Source organism: Carcharodon carcharias, assembly GCF_017639515.1.
Source record: "Carcharodon carcharias isolate sCarCar2 chromosome 39 unlocalized genomic scaffold, sCarCar2.pri SUPER_39_unloc_25, whole genome shotgun sequence".
Classification (NCBI taxonomy): domain Eukaryota; kingdom Metazoa; phylum Chordata; class Chondrichthyes; order Lamniformes; family Lamnidae; genus Carcharodon; species Carcharodon carcharias.
This window is the reverse complement of record NW_024470831.1, coordinates 77,423-98,713: the sequence shown is the minus strand read 5'-3', so window position 1 is coordinate 98,713 and position 21,291 is coordinate 77,423. Positions and strand designations below refer to the sequence as shown.

General features: G+C 56.1%; 1 protein-coding gene and 2 non-coding genes across 3 annotated transcripts; all 3 read left to right on the top strand.

Moving 5' to 3' along the window:
• The first annotated feature begins 4,253 nt into the window (after nt 1–4,253).
• Nucleotides 4,254–12,639, top strand: rps9 (ribosomal protein S9). The gene is made up of 5 exons (XM_041182331.1): nt 4,254–4,303; nt 6,411–6,518; nt 10,864–10,986; nt 11,362–11,548; nt 12,383–12,639. Exons 2-5 carry the CDS (start codon nt 6,422–6,424, stop codon nt 12,558–12,560), a joined length of 585 nt encoding a protein of 194 aa, XP_041038265.1. The 5' UTR covers nt 4,254–4,303; nt 6,411–6,421; the 3' UTR covers nt 12,561–12,639.
• Nucleotides 5,290–5,464, top strand: LOC121274959. The gene has a single exon (XR_005942327.1). It is a non-coding gene; the product is annotated as a small nucleolar RNA SNORA23 (small nucleolar RNA).
• LOC121274958 lies at nt 11,198–11,268 on the top strand. Its single transcript, XR_005942326.1, has one exon. It is a non-coding gene; the product is annotated as a small nucleolar RNA R38 (small nucleolar RNA).
• Nucleotides 12,640–21,291: the final 8,652 nt, after the last annotated feature.

The window sequence follows — 21,291 nt, the reverse complement described above, 5'->3', positions numbered from 1 at the left end:
AGTATATAATGGAGGGGCTCGGGGGGGAGGGGGTTATATATATAGTATATAATGGAGGGGCTCGGGGGGAGGGGTTATATATATAGTATATAATGGAGGGGCTCGGGGGGAGGGGTTTATATATATAGTATATAATGGAGGGGCTCGGGGGGAGGGGTTATATATATAGTATATAATGGAGGGGCTCGGGGGGGAGGGTTATATATATAGTATATAATGGAGGGGCTCGGGGGGGGTTATATATATAGTATATAATGGAGGGTCTCGGGGGGGAGGGGGTTATATATATAGTATATAATGGAGGGGCTCGGGGGGGAGGGGGTTATATATATAGTATATAATGGAGGGGCTCGGGGGGGGTTTATATATATAGTATATAATGGAGGGGCTCGGGGAGGGGTTATATATATAGTATATAATGGAGGGGCTCGGGGGGGGGGGTTATATATATAGTATATAATGGAGGGGCTCGGGGGAGGGGTTATATATATAGTATATAATGGAGGGGCTCGGGGGGGAGGGGGTTATATATATAGTATATAATGGAGGGGCTCGGGGGGGAGGGGGTTATATATATAGTATATAATGGAGGGGCTCGGGGGGAGGGGTTATATATATAGTATATAATGGAGGGGCTCGGGGGGGTTATATATATAGTATATAATGGAGGGGCTCGGGGGGGAGGGGTTATATATATAGTATATAATGGAGGGGCTCGGGGGGGAGGGGTTATATATATAGTATATAATGGAGGGGCTCGGGGGGGAGGGGGTTATATATATAGTATATAATGGAGGGGCTCGGGGAGGGGTTATATATATGGTATATAATGGAGAGGCTCGGGGGGGGTTATATATATAGTATATAATGGAGGGGCTCGGGGGGGAGGGGGTTATATATATAGTATATAATGGAGGGGCTCGGGGGGGTTATATATATAGTATATAATGGAGGGTCTCGGGGGGGAGGGGGTTATATATATAGTATATAATGGAGGGACTCGGGGGGAGAGGGGGTTATATATATAGTATATAATGGAGGGGCTCGGGGGGGAGGGGGTTATATATATAGTATATAATGGAGGGGCTCGGGGGGAGGGGTTATATATATAGTATATAATGGAGGGGCTCGGGGGGGGGTTATATATATAGTATATAATGGAGGGGCTCGGGGGGGAGGGGTTATATATATAGTATATAATGGAGGGGCTCGGGGGGGAGGGGGTTATATATATAGTATATAATGGAGGGGCTCGGGGGGGAGGGGTTTATATATATAGTATATAATGGAGGGGCTCGGGGGGAGGGGTTATATATATAGTATATAATGGAGGGGCTCGGGGGGGAGGGGTTATATATATAGTATATAATGGAGGGGCTCGGGGGGGGGGTTATATATATAGTATATAATGGAGGGTCTCGGGGGGGAGGGGGTTATATATATAGTATATAATGGAGGGGCTCGGGGGGGAGGGGTTTATATATATAGTATATAATGGAGGGGCTCGGGGGGGAGGGGTTATATATATAGTATATAATGGAGGGGCTCGGGGGGGAGGGGGTTATATATATAGTATATAATGGAGGGGCTCGGGGGGGAGGGGTTATATATATAGTATATAATGGAGGGGCTCGGGGGGAGGGGTTATATATATAGTATATAATGGAGGGGCTCGGGGGGAGGGGTTATATATATAGTATATAATGGAGGGGCTCGGGGGGGAGGGGTTATATATATAGTATATAATGGAGGGGCTCGGGGGGGAGGGGGTTATATATATAGTATATAATGGAGGGGCTCGGGGGGGAGGGTGTTATATATATAGTATATAATGGAGGGGCTCGGGGGGGAGGGGTTATATATATAGTATTTAATGGAGGGGCTCGGGGGGGAGGGGGTTATATATATAGTATATAATGGAGGGTCTCGGGGGGGGAGGGGTTTATATATATAGTGTGGCCGTGAATCGACTCCTCATTTTTACCTCTCCGATCTTCGTCTTCGAGACATTGCGTTAGCCTCTTCGCCTAATTTGCCAATTTCCTGCCTCTACATGTCCCTCGTCCAATAACAAGTGGCCCCTTTGGTCCTGTGATCGCTCCTTTTTTGGGAAGGACATGCGGCATCGCTCTCCGGCCTGGTCTACCTCTGCCTGCAAACGTCCAAACAGAAGTGGTTCGCCCTCGACAACCCCTCACAGGCAGGCCTGGGAATGCGTTCAGCCGCTTTCAGGTAGTCAGCTCCCCGCGTCACCACCCCCACCGTACTTTTCTCAAGGGGTAACTAGAGACAGGCAACAAGTGCTGTCTTTTTGCCAGCGCTGCCACCATGTTAGACTGGGTGGAAGCTCAGGGCAGCTTTTGTTTCTCATCGCGTAGGCATCAGCACCTCTACTTTCAAAAGTTCCACTGAGGACGAGTAGGAATTTCTCCTCAGAGAGGTTTTCCCTTCCCCAGAGTGCCGTGGAGGCTGGATCATCCAATACGTTCAAGACCGAGCAGGTTTTTGAGTAGGGTTATTCAGGGATGGCCAGTAGGTCAGGCTGGGCACCTTGTTTCTTGGGGAGTCTCGGGATGGCATTGCGCTCGAGCTGCATAAATTTTTTTTAAAAATCGCCGACTCCCGCTCTTGTTTCTAGCGATCTTAACCAATCGGAAGGAATAGTGGGGGGGGGGGGGGGGGGGGGGCCATCGTTCTGGACCGGAAGCGTCGGCACGCCCTGTCCGGTCGGTATCCCAAGGCAGCACTGGCCCCGCACCCCAACCCAACCTGACCCGACCCAATGGAACCCAACCCAACCCAACGGGCCAAGAAGTGGTCAAGCGAAACTTGACCACGTTCGAGCCTCATGGGCCAACGTTCCTCTACGCCAATGACCACTGAAGGAAAATCCAATGCAGGGGTGGGGGGAACGGGGGAGGGGTTGGAGAAAGGAAAATGAGATCTTAATTCATGATTAAGATGGTTGGGGGGGGTGGAGGGGTGGGGGGGGGCGGTCTTAAAAGTTGCTTAACCCGGAAGTGGTTCACTTGAGTCAAGTTGAACCCCCCTCTCCCCTCCATTTGACCATTAGATGCTAAGGTGGGGTCAATGTTTTACAGATATTTCAAGCCCTCCTTGTGCTCACTAGGGCCAGACATGGGGCTGGGGTGTGAAAAGTGGGGGGGAAAGCCCCTGGGAGGGAGAAAAGGGGAAATCATTTGCTGGGTGAACCGGAAGTGGTTCCCTCCACCTCGGCCGCTCGCGGGAACGACCGTTAAAACCGTTGGCCGGGGGCGGGAAAACTCCCAACCCCGCCCCCTCTTCCTCCTCCTCCTCCTCCTCCTCCTCGAACGGGGGAGTTCATGAGGGCCACGTTAAAAATAACAGCAGGGCCGACATTTGGGTGAAGGAAGCCAAGAGCCGTCGGGGGCCGCGGCCAAGAGGAAAAAAAATAAAATCCGTAATTCAGAAGGGCGGTGACGTCACGGGCGGAAGTGGCGTCAGGTACCGAGACCCCGCCCACCGACCGGGAAATAAAATCGTTTGGGAGGGGGGGGGGGGGGGGGGCGGAAGGACGTCGACGTCACCGGCGGAAGTGACGTCATGTGGCGGTTGGCGACCGTGAGGCCCAGGAAGATTCGAATTTTAATTCTTTGGCCCCACCCCCCCCCGCCTCTCGCGGACTGAAAAAAAAATTTGATCCAGACGCCACGAGTGTCCAGCGGGTGCGGGCTGTTGTTGGCGCGGGGGGGGGGAGGGGGGGGGGAAGGGGGAGGGGGGGGGGCGGGGAACATAACATAGGCCGGATAGGAAAAATTTTTTATTTCATGGAAGAGAGCGAGGAAGTGACGTCGATGGATGAACTGACGTCATCGGAGGGTGTGGGTGGGGGGGGGGGCGAGTCGATGAATTCAGCGGCCTATGTGACGCTCGGGGCGGTGGTTGGTTCTCGGAGGGAGGGAGGGAGGGAGGGGGCGGGGCGATGGAGCTCCGCGGCCGTGTGTGACGCTCGGTGCGCTGGTTGGTTCGCGGAGGGAGGGAGGGAGGGAGGGGGCGGGGCGATGGAGCTCCGCGGCCGTGTGTGACGCTCGGTGCGCTGGTTGGTTCTCGGAGGGAGGGAGGGAGGGAGGGAGGGAGGGGGCGGGGCGATGGAGCTCCGCGGCCGTGTGTGACGCTCGGGGCGGTGGTTGGTTCGCGGAGGGAAGGGGCGGGTCGATAGAGCCAGCGGCCTTTGTGACGCGCGGTGGGGGCGGGGCCGAGATTCGGTTATATATGGAGGCGACGGCGGAAGGTCGCTCTCTTTGGGAGGCGGACGGCAGAGGTAAGGGACCTGCGGACTGGGGGGGAGGGGGGCAGGGGGAACATGTGCTGCTGCAGAGGGAACACAGTTAACGTTTCCAGTCCCTGTGACCCTTCACCAGAACTAAATACAACTGGGGAAGGGGGTGAAATATAAACCCCCCCCAGTTTATACTTCACCCCCTCCCCCTATCTCCCCATTAGTTCTGGTGAAGGGTCACAGGGACTCGAAACGTTTTAACTTTGTTCCTCCCACCCCCTTGGGGTTTTCAAACACCAGCACCCGCCCAAGTGTATGTTACCGGCTGCTGGGGACGCCTGGGGCACTGGCGGGTGGGGTAGGTGACGCCTGGGGCACTGGCGGGGAGGGTAGGTGACGCCTGGGGCACTGGGTGGCGTAGGTGACGCCTGGGGCACTGGCGGGTGGGGTAGGTGACGCCTGGGGCACTGGCGGGTGGGGTAGGTGACGCCTGGGGCACTGGCGGGGAGGGTAGGTGACGCCTGGGGCACTGGTGGGTGGGGGTAGGTGACGCCTGGGGCACTGGCGGGGGGGGTAGGTGACGCCTGGGGCACTGGCGGGGAGGGTAGGTGACGCCTGGGGCACTGGCGGGTGGTGGGGGGAATCATGGAGTGATGGTGGGGAGGGTAGGTGACTCTTGGGGCACTGGTGGCGGTGGTGGGGAGGGTAGGTGATGCTCGGGGCACTGGTGGTGGGGAGGGTAGGTGATGCTCGGGGCACTGGTGGTGGGGAGGGTAGGTGATGCTCGGGGCACTGGTGGTGGGGAGGGTAGGTGATGCTCGGGGCACTGGTGGTGGGGCGGGTAGGTGATGCTCGGGGCATTGGTGGGGAGGGTAGGTGATGCTTGGGGCACTGGTGGTGGTCGTGGGGAGGGTAGGTGACGCTTGGGGCACTGGTGGTGGGGAGGGTAGGTGACGCTTGGGGCACGTGGTGGTGGTGGTATGCGGTGCTTTTGGGATCTTGCTGTGCGTGCCAACCCCCGGCGGCCCAGGGCGATGTGCGCACGGTTTCGCTGTCCGTGTCCAGCGCCGATAGCGGCAGCGTTCTGCTCCCGAGATCGGCGCTCGCACAGATTCGCCCGCTCCTGAGCCGCAGATCAAACCGCCGAGACCATAGTACCGGTCAGTGCGTCACACTGAGCGGCCTCCAGACTCTCGGACAACGGGTTTCAGCTCCCTGATCCAGGCCGACACCACACCCCCACCCCCCGCCGGGCCAGTACTGAGGGAGTGCCGCACTGTCAGAGGGTCAGTACTGAGGGAGTGCCGCACTGTCAGAGGGTCAGTACTGAGGGAGTGCCGCACTGTCAGAGGGTCAGTACTGAGGGAGTGCCGCACTGTCAGAGGGGTCAGTACTGAGGGAGTGCCGCACTGTCAGAGGGTCAGTACTGAGGGAGTGCCGCACTGTCAGAGGGTCAGTACTGAGGGAGTGCCGCACTGTCAGAGGGTCAGTACTGAGGGAGTGCCGCACTGTCAGAGGGTCAGTACTGAGGGAGTGCCGCACTGTCAGAGGGTCAGTACTGAGGGAGTGCCGCACTGTCAGAGGGTCAGTACTGAGGGAGTGCCGCACTGTCAGAGGGTCAGTACTGAGGGAGTGCCGCACTGTCAGAGGGTCAGTACTGAGGGAGTGCCGCACTGTCAGAGGGTCAGTACTGAGGGAGTGCCGCACTGTCAGAGGGTCAGTACTGAGGGAGTGCCGCACTGTCAGAGGGTCAGTACTGAGGGAGTGCCGCACTGTCAGAGGGTCAGTACTGAGGGAGTGCCGCACTGTCAGAGGGTCAGTACTGAGGGAGTGTCGCACTGTCAGAGGGTCAGTACTGAGGGAGTGCCGCACTGTCAGAGGGTCAGTACTGAGGGAGTGCCGCACTGTCAGAGGGTCAGTACTGAGGGAGTGCCGCACTGTCAGAGGGTCAGTACTGAGGGAGTGCCGCACTGTCAGAGGGTCAGTACTGAGGGAGTGCCGCACTGTCAGAGGGTCAGTACTGAGGGAGTGCCGCACTGTCAGAGGGTCAGTACTGAGGGAGTGCCGCACTGTCAGAGGGTGATGTATATGCTCTAGGATTTGGAGGCAGTGAGGGGTGGTGTCTGACTCGTGTTTCCTCTCCCCACAGTCTGAGCAGTCATGCCGGTCGCCAGGTCCTGGGTGTGCAGCAAGACCTATGTCGCTCCGCGTCGTCCCTTCGAGAAATCGCGCCTGGACCAGGAGCTCAAGCTGATCGGTGAGTCAGTGGGAGCCTCGGTGGGGGGGTGGGTATTGCCTCTTGTGAATGTGCATGGAAGAGGGGTGGTTGTGTGTCCAGTGCCAAACCCCTGGGCAAACTGATTCTCCTCATTTGGTGTTTTAATGCTGGTCTCTCTCTCTCTCCCCTTACACTCTGAACTCTCTCTGCCTCCCTCGCACTCTGTCTCTCTCTCCCTTACACTCTGGACTCTCTGCCTCCCTCGCACTCTGGACTGTCTGTCTCTCTCTCTCTCTCTCTCCCTCGCACTCTGGACTGTCTGTCTCTCTCTCTCCCTTGCATTCTGGACTGTCTGTCTCTCTCTCTCCCTTGCATTCTGGACTGTCTGTCTGTCTCTCTCTCCCTCATACTCTGGACTGTCTGTCTGTCTCTCTCTCCTCGCACTCTGGACTGTCTGTCTGTCTCCCTCGCACTCTGGACTGTCTGTCTCTCTCTCCCTCGCACTCTGGACTGTCTGTCTCTCTCCCTCGCACTCTGGACTGTCTGTCTCTCTCCCTCGCACTCTGGACTGTCTGTCTCTCTCCCTCGCACTCTGGACTGTCTGTCTCTCTCTCCCTCGCACTCTGGACTGTCTCTCTCTCTCCCTCGCACTCTGGACTGTCTGTCTCTCCCTCGCACTCTGGACTGTCTGTCTCTCCCTCGCACTCTGGACTGTCTGTCTCTCTCTCCCTCGCACTCTGGACTGTCTGTCTCTCTCTCCCTCGCACTCTGGACTGTCTGTCTCTCTCTGTCCCTCGCACTCTGGACTCTGTCTGTCTCTGTGCCTCGCACTCTGGACTCTGTCTGTCTCTGTCCCTCGCACTCTGGACTCTGTCTGTCTCTGTCCCTCGCACTCTGGACTCTGTCTCTGTCCCTCGCACTCTGGACTCTGTCTCTGTCCCTCGCACTCTGGACTCTGTCTCTGTCCCTCGCACTCTGGACTCTGTCTGTCTCTCGCACTCTGGACTCTGTCTCTGTCCCTCGCACTCTGGACTCTGTCTGTCTCTGTCCCTCGCACTCTGGACTCTGTCTGTCTCTGTCCCTCGCACTCTGGACTCTGTCTGTCTCTGTCCCTCGCACTCTGGACTCTGTCTGTCTCTGTCCCTCGCACTCTGGACTCTGTCTGTCTTTGTCCCTCGCACTCTGGACTCTGTCTGTCTCTGTCCCTCGCACTCTGGACTCTGTCTGTCTCTGTCCCTCGCACTCTGGACTCTGTCTGTCTCTGTCCCTCGCACTCTGGACTCTGTCTGTCTCTGTCCCTCGCACTCTGGACTCTGTCTGTCTCTGTCCCTCGCACTCTGGACTCTGTCTGTCTCTGTCCCTCGCACTCTGGACTCTGTCTGTCTCTGTCCCTCGCACTCTGGACTCTGTCTGTCTCTGTCCCTCGCACTCTGGACTCTGTCTGTCTCTGTCCCTCGCACTCTGGACTCTGTCTGTCTCTGTCCCTCGCACTCTGGACTCTGTCTGTCTCTGTCCCTCGCACTCTGGACTCTGTCTGTCTCTGTCCCTCGCACTCTGGACTCTGTCTGTCTCTGTCCCTCGCACTCTGGACTCTGTCTGTCTCTGTCCCTCGCACTCTGGACTCTGTCTGTCTCTGTCCCTCGCACTCTGGACTCTGTCTCTGTCCCTCGCACTCTGGACTCTGTCTGTCTCTGTCCCTCGCACTCTGGACTCTGTCTGTCTCTGTCCCTCGCACTCTGGAGTCTGTCTGTCTCTGTCCCTCGCACTCTGGACTCTGTCTGTCTCTGTCCCTCGCACTCTGGACTCTGTCTGTCTCTGTCCCTCGCACTCTGGACTCTGTCTGTCTCTGTCCCTCGCACTCTGGACTCTGTCTGTCTCTGTCCCTCGCACTCTGGACTCTGTCTGTCTCTGTCCCTCGCACTCTGGACTCTGTCTGTCTCTGTCCCTCGCACTCTGGACTCTGTCTCTCTCTGTCCCTCGCACTCTGGACTCTGTCTCTCTCTCTCCCCCTCGCACTCTGGACTCTGTCTCTCTCTCTCCCTCGCACTCTGGACTCTGTCTCTCTCTCTCCCTCGCACTCTGGACTCTGTCTCTCTCTCTCTCCCTCGCACTCTGGACTCTGTCTCTCTCTCTCCCTCGCACTCTGGACTCTGTCTCTCTCTGTCCCTCGCACTCTGGACTGTCTCTCTCTCTCCCTCGCACTCTGGACTCTGTCTCTCTCTCTCCCTCGCACTCTGGACTCTGTCTCTCTCTCTCCCTCGCACTCTGGACTCTGTCTCTCTCTCTCCCTCGCACTCTGGACTCTGTCTCTCTCTCTCCCTCGCACTCTGGACTCTGTCTCTCTCTCTCCCTCGCACTCTGGACTCTGTCTCTCTCTCTCCCTCGCACTCTGGACTCTGTCTCTCTCTCTCCCTCGCACTCTGGACTCTGTCTCTCTCTCTCCCTCGCACTCTGGACTCTGTCTCTCTCTCTCCCTCGCACTCTGGACTCTGTCTCTCTCTCTCCCTCGCACTCTGGACTCTGTCTCTCTCTCTCCCTCGCACTCTGGACTCTGTCTCTCTCTCTCCCTCGCACTCTGGACTCTGTCTCTCTCTCTCCCTCGCACTCTGGACTCTGTCTCTCTCTCTCCCTCGCACTCTGGACTCTGTCTCTCTCTCTCCCTCGCACTCTGGACTCTGTCTCTCTCTCTCCCTCGCACTCTGGACTCTGTCTCTCTCTCTCCCTCGCACTCTGGACTCTGTCTCTCTCTCTCCCTCGCACTCTGGACTCTGTCTCTCTCTCTCCCTCGCACTCTGGACTCTGTCTCTCTCTCTCCCTCGCACTCTGGACTCTGTCTCTCTCTCTCCCTCGCACTCTGGACTCTGTCTCTCTCTCTCCCTCGCACTCTGGACTCTGTCTCTCTCTCTCCCTCGCACTCTGGACTCTGTCTCTCTCTCTCCCTCGCACTCTGGACTCTGTCTCTCTCTCTCCCTCGCACTCTGGACTCTGTCTCTCTCTCTCCCTCGCACTCTGGACTCTGTCTCTCTCTCTCCCTCGCACTCTGGACTCTGTCTCTCTCTCTCTCCCTCGCACTCTGGACTCTGTCTCTCTCTCTCCCTCGCACTCTGGACTCTGTCTCTCTCTCTCCCTCGCACTCTGGACTCTGTCTCTCTCTCTCCCTCGCACTCTGGACTCTGTCTCTCTCTCTCCCTCGCACTCTGGACTCTGTCTCTCTCTCTCCCTCGCACTCTGGACTCTGTCTCTCTCTCTCCCTCGCACTCTGGACTCTGTCTCTCTCTCTCCCTCGCACTCTGGACTCTGTCTCTCTCTCTCCCTCGCACTCTGGACTCTGTCTCTCTCTCTCCCTCGCACTCTGGACTCTGTCTCTCTCTCTCCCTCGCACTCTGGACTCTGTCTCTCTCTCTCCCTCGCACTCTGGACTCTGTCTCTCTCTCTCCCTCGCACTCTGGACTCTGTCTCTCTCTCTCCCTCGCACTCTGGACTCTGTCTCTCTCTCTCCCTCGCACTCTGGACTCTGTCTCTCTCTCTCCCTCGCACTCTGGACTCTGTCTCTCTCTCTCCCTCGCACTCTGGACTCTGTCTCTCTCTCTCCCTCGCACTCTGGACTCTGTCTCTCTCTCTCCCTCGCACTCTGGACTCTGTCTCTCTCTCTCCCTCGCACTCTGGACTCTGTCTCTCTCTCTCCCTCGCACTCTGGACTCTGTCTCTCTCTCTCCCTCGCACTCTGGACTCTGTCTCTCTCTCTCCCTCGCACTCTGGACTCTGTCTCTCTCTCTCCCTCGCACTCTGGACTCTGTCTCTCTCTCTCCCTCGCACTCTGGACCTCTGTCTCTCTCTCCCCCTCGCACTCTGGACTCTGTCTCTCTCTCCCCCTCGCACTCTGGACTCTGTCTCTCTCTCCCCCTCGCACTCTGGACTCTGTCTCTCTCTCCCCCTCGCACTCTGGACTCTGTCTCCCTCACACTCTGGACTCTGTCTGTCTCTGTCCCTCGCACTCTGGACTCTGTCTGTCTCTGTCCCTCGCACTCTGGACTCTGTCTCTCTCTCTCCCTCGCACTCTGGACTCTGTCTCTCTCTCTCCCTCGCACTCTGGACTCTGTCTCTCTCTCTCCCTCGCACTCTGGACTCTGTCTCTCTCTCTCCCTCGCACTCTGGACTCTGTCTCTCTCTCTCCCTCGCACTCTGGACTCTGTCTCTCTCTCCCCCTCGCACTCTGGACTCTGTCTCTCTCTCCCCCTCGCACTCTGGACTCTGTCTCTCTCTCCCCCTTGCACTCTGGACTCTGTCTCCCTCACACTCTGGACTCTGTCTGTCTGTCTCTCTCCCTCGCACTCTGGACTCTGTCTGTGTCTCACTCTGTGTGTGTCTCTCCCCCATTGTCCAGGTGAGTACGGCCTCCGGAACAAGCGCGAGGTGTGGAGAGTCAAGTTCACCCTGGCCAAGATTCGCAAGGCGGCTCGAGAGCTGCTCACCCTGGATGAGAAGGACCCCAAACGCCTGTTTGAAGGTGAGCGCCTCCTGAATCCGAGGTGGGGTGTGGGAGGAAGGGAGTTTCGCCGACTGGCTTAGCAGCGAGTGTGCCTACCTAAGGGGCTTCCTGTACTGAGATTTGGGGGAGGGGGGAGATGGCGGGATTGTTCAGAGTGATGTCTCTCCGATCGGTAAATGGTGTGAGCCTCCGAGCGAGGTTCCGCTGTTGGAGCCACAGCTCCTCGACATCAAGCCGGTGATGAATCGTTATCCCTGTCAGACACTCGTTGTTGAAGATATGTAATAGGCTGAGGCTTGATGATGCAGGATGGAGCGCGTGTGTGGATCTGAGCCAACCCTTTTCCGTGTGTTAACGGCTGTTTCCCGGCACTCCCCCCTCCCCTCGCTGCAGGGAACGCTCTGCTCCGGCGCCTGGTCCGAATCGGGGTGCTGGACGAGACCAAGATGAAGCTGGATTACATCCTGGGCCTCAAGATCGAGGACTTCCTGGAGCGGCGCCTGCAGACTCAGGTCTTCAAGCTGGGCCTGGCCAAGTCGATTCACCACGCCCGAGTGCTGATCCGGCAGAGGCACATCCGGTAAGGGCCTGTTTTCCCCCATCTCGCAGCTCCCTCCCCGGGGACACCGGCCCCATCAAACACTCCCAGGACAGGTACAGCACGGGGTTAGATACAGAGTAAATCTCCCTCTACACTGTCCCCATCAAACACTCCCAGGACAGGTACAGCACGGGGTTAGATACAGAGTAAAGCTCCCTCTACACTGTCCCCATCAAACACTCCCAGGACAGGTACTTTATGGGGTTAGATACAGAGTAAATCTCACCCTACACTGTCCCCATCAAACACTCCCAGGACAGGTACAGCACGGGGTTAGATACAGAGTAAATCTCCCTCTATACTGTCCCCATCAAACACTCCCAGGACAGGTACAGCACGGGGTTAGATACAGAGTAAATCTCCCTCTACACTGTCCCCATCAAACACTCCCAGGACAGGTACAGCACGGGGTTAGATACAGAGTAAATCTGTTAAACACGAGCATCTCTTTGTCTGTTTTGTGCAGAACATGAGCCCTGGGGGGGTTACGCTGTCCGTTGAATGAGCTGACAGGGCTTTTGTTCAGTAAGGTCAATGCAGTTAGTGTCTGTATACCTTACCTCGGAGCGAGCGAGAGAGAGAGAGGCGTGGGAGGGGACTCTTCACTCCAAAGCGGCCTGAGCGCCATCGACTGTGGAGAGAGGTAATGGCCGAGGTTCTGGGTGTGGGGGAAGAGTTTGTCCGCTTGTCTTGCGGGGTCTCGGGTGCTGCGCGGACTCCCCGGGGAATCCTGTCGGTCCCTGGCACTACCCGGCTTTGCCCTCTGCAGCTCACCTCTCTCTCTCTTTCTGTGTGTCCCCGCCGCCAATCCAGGGTCCGCAAGCAGGTGGTGAACATCCCCTCGTACATCGTGCGCCTGGACTCCCAGAAGCACATTGACTTCTCGCTGAGGTCTCCCTACGGAGGGGGAAGACCCGGCCGGGTCAAGAGGAAAAACGCCAAAAAGGCTCAGGGTGGAGCAGGAGCGGCCGACGACGAGGAGGAGGATTGAGCTGTCGGCTTTCGCACACATACACACACACACATGCTCAGAGAGCACAACTGAATAAAGAATTGTTGTTATCCCTGTCTCCGCGTGTCCCGTCTCCTCCCTTCACCCCGCAGCCAGGTTTCGGCAAGGCAAACGCGCACACACGCACTGTTCGGTCCTTCACAACCTCCCCGTATCCCCCTCGGTTAGACCACACTGGGAGCACCGTGCACAGTTCCGGTCTCCATATCACTCGGTTAGACCACACTCGGAGCACCATGCACAGTTCCAGTCTCCGTATCACTCGGTTATACCACACTGGGAGCACTGTGCACAGTTCCGGTCTCCGTATCCCTCGGTTAGACCACACTCGGAGCACCGTGCACAGTTCCGGTCTCCGTATCCCCCTCGGTTCGACCACACTGGGAGCACCGTGCACAGTTCCGCTCTCCGTATCCCTCGGTTAGACCACACTGGGAGCACCGTGCACAGTTCCGCTCTCCGTATCCCTCGGTTAGACCACCCTCGGAGCACCGTGCACAGTTCCCATCTCCATATCTCCTCAGTTAGACCACACTGGGAACACCGTGCACAGTTCCGCTCTCCGTATCCCTCGGTTAGACCACCCTCGGAGCACCGTGCACAGTTCCCATCTCCATATCTCCTCAGTTAGACCACACTGGGAACACCGTGCACAGTTCCGGTCTCCGTATTCCCCTCGGTTAGACCACACTCTGAGCACCGTGCACAGTTCCAGTGTCCGTATCCCCCTCGGTTAGACCACACTGGGAGCACCGTCTACAGTTCCGGTCTATGTATCCCCTCAGACCACACTGGGAGCACCATGCACAGTTCCGGTCTCCGTATCCCCCTCGGTTAGACCACACTGGGAGCACCGTCTACAGTTCCGGTCTACGTATCCCCTCAGTTAGACCACACTGGGAGCACCATGCACAGTTCCGAACTCCCTATCCCTCGGTTAGACCACACTCGGTGCACAGTTCCGGTCTCCGTATCCCCCTCGGTTAGACCACACTGGGAGCACCGTCTACAGTTCCGGTCTACGTATCCCCTCAGTTAGACCACACTGGTAGCACCATGCACAGTTCCGAACTCCCTATCCCTCGGTTAGACCACACTCGGTGCACAGTTCCGGTCTCCATATTCTAAAAGTGAAATGGACACACGAGAAGGTGCGGTAAATATTCACACTCTTACCAGGTTCTAACTATTGGGGGACGAATGTACTAGTTGGAACTCTTCGGAATACAGCAGGCTAAGGGGTGAAATAAAAATAGAAAACACTGGAAAAACTCAGGTCTGAGGGAATCTGTGTGGCGAGAAGGTAATAACCTAAGCGTTTGAACGTTGACCCGATGGAGATCTTGTCCAAGGTTGCAAAAAGGAGTGGCAATCGGGTGGAAGGAGAGCATTCTGGGACCAGAATGAGGAGCACATCGATTATGTGAGGGAGACGCTGGTAAATCTTGGGGGGTGGTGGGAGGGATGGGGAGAGGTGGCCGATTAGAGCTCAGGAGAGACTTTGTTCCCCCAGTGAGTTGGGCGGAGTCAGTGGTGAGAGTGGAGTAGGGGAAGGTGGTCATGATGGATCAGGAGCAGCCTCTCTATTTAACCCAGCGATCAGGAGCAGGAACCCTGGCTGATTTCCCTTCTCTCTCTCTAACCCATAGATCAGGAGCAGGAACCCTGGCTGAATTCCACTCTCACTAACCCAGCGATCACTAGACGGTTCAGTAACAGGAACCCTGGTTGATTTGCCCCCCCCCCTTCTCTCTCTCTCGCTAACCCATGGATCAGGAGCAGGAACCCTGGCTGATTTCCCCTCTCTCTAACCCAAGGATCACTAGACAGTGATCAGGAGCAGGAACCCTGGCTGATTTCCTCTCTCCCTCTCTAACCCAAGAATCACTAGACAGTGATCAGGAGCAGGAACCCTGGCTGAATTCCCCGCCACCCCCTCCTCTCTCACTCTAACCCAAAGATCAGGAGCAGGAACACCCTGGATGATTTCCAGTCTCTCTCCCTCTCTAACCCAAGAATCACTAGACAGTGATCAGGAGCAGGAACCCTGGCTGATTTCCCCTCTCTCTCTAACCCAGGGATCACTGGACAGTGATCAGGAGCGGGATCCCTGGCTGATTTCCCCTCTCTCTCTAACCCAGGGATCAGGAACAGGAACACCCTGGATGATTTCTGGACTCTCTCACTCTCTCTCTAACCCAGAGTTCACTGGATAGTGATCAGGAGCAGGAACCCTGGCTGATTTCCCCTCTCTCTAACCCAAGGATCGCTAGACAGTGATCAGGAGCAGACACCCCGGCTGATTTCCCCTCTCAATAACCCAGCGATCACTAGACGGTTCAGTAACAGGAACCCTGGCTGACTTGCCCCCCCTCTCTCTCTCTCTCTCTCTAACCCATGGATCAGGAGCAGGAACCCTGGCTGATTTCCCCTCTCTCTAACCCAAGGATCACTAGACAGGGATCAGGAGCAGGAATCCTCGCTGATTTCCCCTCTCTCTCTCTAACCCATGGATCAGGAGCAGGAACCCTGGCTGATTTCCCCTCTCTCTCTCTAACCCAGGGATCAGGAGCAGGAACCCTGGCTGATTTCCCCTCTCTCTCTAACCCAGGAATCACTGGACAGGGATCAGGAGCAGGAACCCTGGCTGATATTCCCTCTCTCTAACCCAGGGATCAGGAACAGGAATCCCCTGGATGATTTCCGGACTCTCTCACTCTCTCTCTAACCCAGGGTTTACTGGACAGCGATCAGGAGCAGGAACCCTGGCTGATTTCCCTTCTCTCTCTCTAACCCATGGATCAGGATCAGGAACCCTGGCTGATTTCCCCTCTCTCTAACCCAAGGATCGCTAGAGGTGATCAGGAGGAGGAACCCAGGCTGATTTCCCCCCCACCCCCTCCTCTCTCTCTCTAACCCAAAGATCAGGAGCAGGAACCCTGGCTGATTTCCCCTCTCTTTCTAACCCAGGGATCAGGAACAGGAACCCCCTGGATGATTTCCGGACTCTCTCACTCTCTCTCTAACCCAAAGTTCACTGGACAGAGATCAGGAGCAGGAACCCTGGCTGATTTGCCTCCTCTCTCTAACCCAGGGATCACTGGACAGTGATCAGGAGCAGGAACCCTGGCTGATTTGCCTCCTCTCTCTAACCCAGGGATCACTGGACAGAGATCAGGAGCAGGAACCCTGGCTGATTTCCCCTCTCTCTCTCTCTAACCCAGGGATCAGGAGCAGGAACCCTGGCTGATTTCCCCTCTCTCTAACCCAGGGATCAGGAACAGGAAGCCCCTGGATGATTTCCGGACTCTCTCACTCTCTCTAACCCAGGGTTCACTAGACAGTGATCAGGAGCAGGAACCCTGGCTGATTTCCCCTCTCTCTCTCTAACCCAGGGATCACTGGACAGTGATCAGGAGCAGGAACCCTGGCTGATTTCCCTTCTCTCTCTCTAACCCATGGATCAGGAGCAGGAATCCTGGCTGATTTCCCCTCTCAATAACCCGGCGATCACTAGACGGTTCAGTAACAGGAACGCGGGCTGATTTGCCCCCCCCTCTCTCTCTCTCTCGCTAACCCATGGATCAGGAGCAGGAACCCTGGCTGATTTCCCCTCTCTCTAACCCAAGGATCGCTAGACAGTGATCAGGAGCAGGAACCCTGGCTGATTTCCCCTCTCTCTAACCCATGGATCAGGAGCAGGAACCCTGGCTGATTTCCCCTCTCTCTCTAACCCAAGAATCACTAGACAGTGATCAGGAGCAGGAACCCTGGCTGATTTCAGCCCCACCCACTCCTCTCTCTCTCTAACCCAAAGATCAGGAGCAGGAACCCTGGCTGATTTCCTCTCTCTCTCTCTCTAACCCAGGGATCACTGGACAGAGATCAGGAGCAGGTACCCTGGCTGATTTCCGCTCTCTCTAACCAAAGAATCACTAGACAGTGATCAGGAGCAGGAATCCTCGCTGATTTCCCTTCTCTCTCTCTAACCCATGGATCAGGAGCAGGAACCCTGGCTGATTTCCCCTCTCACTAACCCAGCGATCACTAGACGGTTCAGTATCAGGAATCCTGGCTGACTTGCCCACCCTCTCTCTCTCTCTCTCTCTCGCTAACCCAGGGATCAGGATCAGGAACCCTGGCTGATTTCCCCTCTCTCTAACCCAAGGATCGCTAGAGGTGATCAGGAGGAGGAACCCTGGCTAATTTCCCCCCCACCCCCTCCTCTCTCTCTCTAACCCAAAGATCAGGAGCAGGAAAACCCTGGATGATTTCCAGTCTCTCTCCCTCTCTAACCCAGGGATCACTGGACAGGGATCAGGAGCAGGAACCCTGGCTGATTTCCCCTCTCTCTCTAACCCAGGGATCACTGGACAGCGATCAGGAGCAGGAACCCTGGCTGATTTCCCCTCTCTCTAACCCAGGGATCAGGAACAGGAGCCCCCTGGATGATTTCCGGACTCTCACTCTCTCTCTAACCCAGGGTTTACTGGACAGTGATCAGGAGCAGGAATCCTGGCTGATTTCCTCTCTCTCTCTAACCCAGGGATCACTAGACAGCGATCAGGAGCAGGAATCCTGGCTGATTTCCCTTCTCTCTCTCTAACCCAGCGATCACTAGACGGTTCAGTAACAGGAACCCTGGCTGATTTCCCCTCTCAATAACCCGGCGATCACTAGACGGTTCAGTAACAGGAACCCTGGCTGTTTGCCCCCCTCTCTCTCTCTCTCTCTCTCTCTCTCACTAACCCATGGATCAGGAGCAGGAACCCTGGCTGATTTCCCCTCTCTCTAACCCAAGGATCACTAGACAGTGATCAGGAGCAGGAACCCTGGCTGATTTCCCCTCTCTCTACCCAAGAATCACTAGACAGTGATCAGGAGCAGGAAACCCTGGCCGATTTCCCTTCTCTCCCTAACCCAAAGATCACTGGACAGTGATCAGGAGCAGGAACCCTGGCTGATTTCCCCTCTCTCTAACCCAGTGATCAGGAGCAGGAACCCTGGCTGATTTCCCCCCCACCCCCTCCTCTCTCTCTCTAACCCAAAGATCAGGAGCAGGAAACACCCTGGATGATTTCCAGTCTCTCTCCCTCTCTAACCCAGGGATCACTGGACAGTGATCAGGAGCAGGTCCCTGGCTGATTTCCTCTCTCTCTCTAACCCAGGGATCACTGGACAGTGATCAGGAGCAGGAACCCTGGATGATTTCCCCTCTCTCTCTCTAACCCATGGATCAGGAGCAGGAACCCTGGCTGATTTACTCTCTCACTAACCCAGCGATCACTGGACGGTTCAGTAACAGGAACCCTGGCTGATTTGCCCCCCTCTCTCTCTCTCTCTCTCTCGCTCACCCATGGATCAGGAGCTGGAACCCTGGCTGATTTCCCCTCTCTCTAACCCAAGGATCACTGGACAGTGAACAGGAGCAGGAACCCTGGCTGATGTCCCCTCTCTCTCTCTAACCCATGTTTCAGGAGCTGGAACCCTGGCTGATTTCCCCTCTCACTAACCCATGGATCAGGAGCAGGAACCCTGGCTGATTTCCTCTCTCTCTCTAACCCATGGATCAGGAGCAGGAACCCTGGCTGATTTCCCCTCTCTCTAACCCAAGGATCACTAGACAGGGATCAGGAGCAGGAATCCTCGCTGATTTCCCCTCTCTCTCTCTAACCCATGGATCAGGAGCAGGAACCCTGGCTGATTTCCCCTCTCTCTCTCTAACCCAGGGATCAGGAGCAGGAACCCTGGCTGATTTCCCCTCTCTCTCTAACCCAGGAATCACTGGACAGGGATCAGGAGCAGGAACCCTGGCTGATATTCCCTCTCTCTAACCCAGGGATCAGGAACAGGAATCCCCTGGATGATTTCCGGACTCTCTCACTCTCTCTCTAACCCACGGATCACTGGACAGCGATCAGGAGCAGGAACCCTGGCTGATTTCCCTTCTCTCTCTCTAACCCATGGATCAGGATCAGGAACCCTGGCTGATTTCCCCTCTCTCTAACCCAAGGATCGCTAGAGGTGATCAGGAGGAGGAACCCAGGCTGATTTCCCCCCCACCCCCTCCTCTCTCTAACCCAAAGATCAGGAGCAGGAACCCTGGCTGATTTCCCCTCTCTTTCTAACCCAGGGATCAGGAACAGGAACCCCCTGGATGATTTCCGGACTCTCTCACTCTCTCTCTAACCCAAAGTTCACTGGACAGAGATCAGGAGCAGGAACCCTGGCTGATTTGCCTCCTCTCTCTAACCCAGGGATCACTGGACAGTGATCAGGAGCAGGAACCCTGGCTGATTTGCCTCCTCTCTCTAACCCAGGGATCACTGGACAGAGATCAGGAGCAGGAACCCTGGCTGATTTCCCCTCTCTCTCTCTCTAACCCAGGGATCAGGAGCAGGAACCCTGGCTGATTTCCCCTCTCTCTAACCCCAGGGATCAGGAACAGGAAGCCCTGGATGATTTCCGGACTCTCTCACTCTCTCTAACCCAGGGTTCACTAGACAGTGATCAGGAGCAGGAACCCTGGCTGATTTCCCCTCTCTCTCTCTAACCCAGGGATCACTGGACAGTGATCAGGAGCAGGAACCCTGGCTGATTTCCCTTCTCTCTCTCTAACCCATGGATCAGGAGCAGGAATCCTGGCTGATTTCCCCTCTCAATAACCCGGCGATCACTAGACGGTTCAGTAACAGGAACGCGGGCTGATTTGCCCCCCCCTCTCTCTCTCTCTCGCTAACCCATGGATCAGGAGCAGGAACCCTGGCTGATTTCCCCTCTCTCTAACCCAAGGATCGCTAGACAGTGATCAGGAGCAGGAACCCTGGCTGATTTCCCCTCTCTCTAACCCATGGATCAGGAGCAGGAACCCTGGCTGATTTCCCCTCTCTCTCTAACCCAAGAATCACTAGACAGTGATCAGGAGCAGGAACCCTGGCTGATTTCAGCCCCACCCACTCCTCTCTCTCTCTAACCCAAAGATCAGGAGCAGGAACCCTGGCTGATTTCCTCTCTCTCTCTCTCTAACCCAGGGATCACTGGACAGAGATCAGGAGCAGGTACCCTGGCTGATTTCCGCTCTCTCTAACCAAAGAATCACTAGACAGTGATCAGGAGCAGGAATCCTCGCTGATTTCCCTTCTCTCTCTCTAACCCATGGATCAGGAGCAGGAACCCTGGCTGATTTCCCCTCTCACTAACCCAGCGATCACTAGACGGTTCAGTATCAGGAATCCTGGCTGACTTGCCCACCCTCTCTCTCTCTCTCTCTCTCGCTAACCCAGGGATCAGGATCAGGAACCCTGGCTGATTTCCCCTCTCTCTAACCCAAGGATCGCTAGAGGTGATCAGGAGGAGGAACCCTGGCTAATTTCCCCCCCACCCCCTCCTCTCTCTCTCTAACCCAAAGATCAGGAGCAGGAAAACCCTGGATGATTTCCAGTCTCTCTCCCTCTCTAACCCAGGGATCACTGGACAGGGATCAGGAGCAGGAACCCTGGCTGATTTCCCCTCTCTCTCTAACCCAGGGATCACTGGACAGCGATCAGGAGCAGGAACCCTGGCTGATTTCCCCTCTCTCTAACCCAGGGATCAGGAACAGGAGCCCCCTGGATGATTTCCGGACTCTCACTCTCTCTCTAACCCAGGGTTTACTGGACAGTGATCAGGAGCAGGAATCCTGGCTGATTTCCTCTCTCTCTCTAACCCAGGGATCACTAGACAGCGATCAGGAGCAGGAATCCTGGCTGATTTCCCTTCTCTCTCTCTAACCCAGCGATCACTAGACGGTTCAGTAACAGGAACCCTGGCTGATTTCCCCTCTCAATAACCCGGCGATCACTAGACGGTTCAGTAACAGGAACCCTGGCTGTTTGCCCCCCTCTCTCTCTCTCTCTCTCTCTCTCTCACTAACCCATGGATCAGGAGCAGGAACCCTGGCTGATTTCCCCTCTCTCTAACCCAAGGATCACTAGACAGTGATCAGGAGCAGGAACCCTGGCTGATTTCCCCTCTCTCTAACCCAAGGATCACTAGACAGGGATCAGGAGCAGGAAACCCTGGCCGATTTCCCTTCTCTCCCTAACCCAAAGATCACTGGACAGTGATCAGGAGCAGGAACCCTGGCTGATTTCCCCTCTCTCTAACCCAGTGATCAGGAGCAGGAACCCTGGCTGATTTCCCCCCCACCCCCTCCTCTCTCTCTCTAACCCAAAGATCAGGAGCAGGAAACACCCTGGATGATTTCCAGTCTCTCTCCCTCTCTAACCCAGGGATCACTGGACAGTGATCAGGAGCAGGTCCCTGGCTGATTTCCTCTCTCTCTCTAACCCAGGGATCACTGGACAGTGATCAGGAGCAGGAACCCTGGATGATTTCCCCTCTCTCTCTCTAACCCATGGATCAGGAGCAGGAACCCTGGCTGATTTACTCTCTCACTAACCCAGCGATCACTGGACGGTTCAGTAACAGGAACCCTGGCTGATTTGCCCCCCTCTCTCTCTCTCTCTCTCTCGCTCACCCATGGATCAGGAGCTGGAACCCTGGCTGATTTCCCCTCTCTCTAACCCAAGGATCACTGGACAGTGAACAGGAGCAGGAACCCTGGCTGATGTCCCCTCTCTCTCTCTAACCCATGTTTCAGGAGCTGGAACCCTGGCTGATTTCCCCTCTCACTAACCCATGGATCAGGAGCAGGAACCCTGGCTGATTT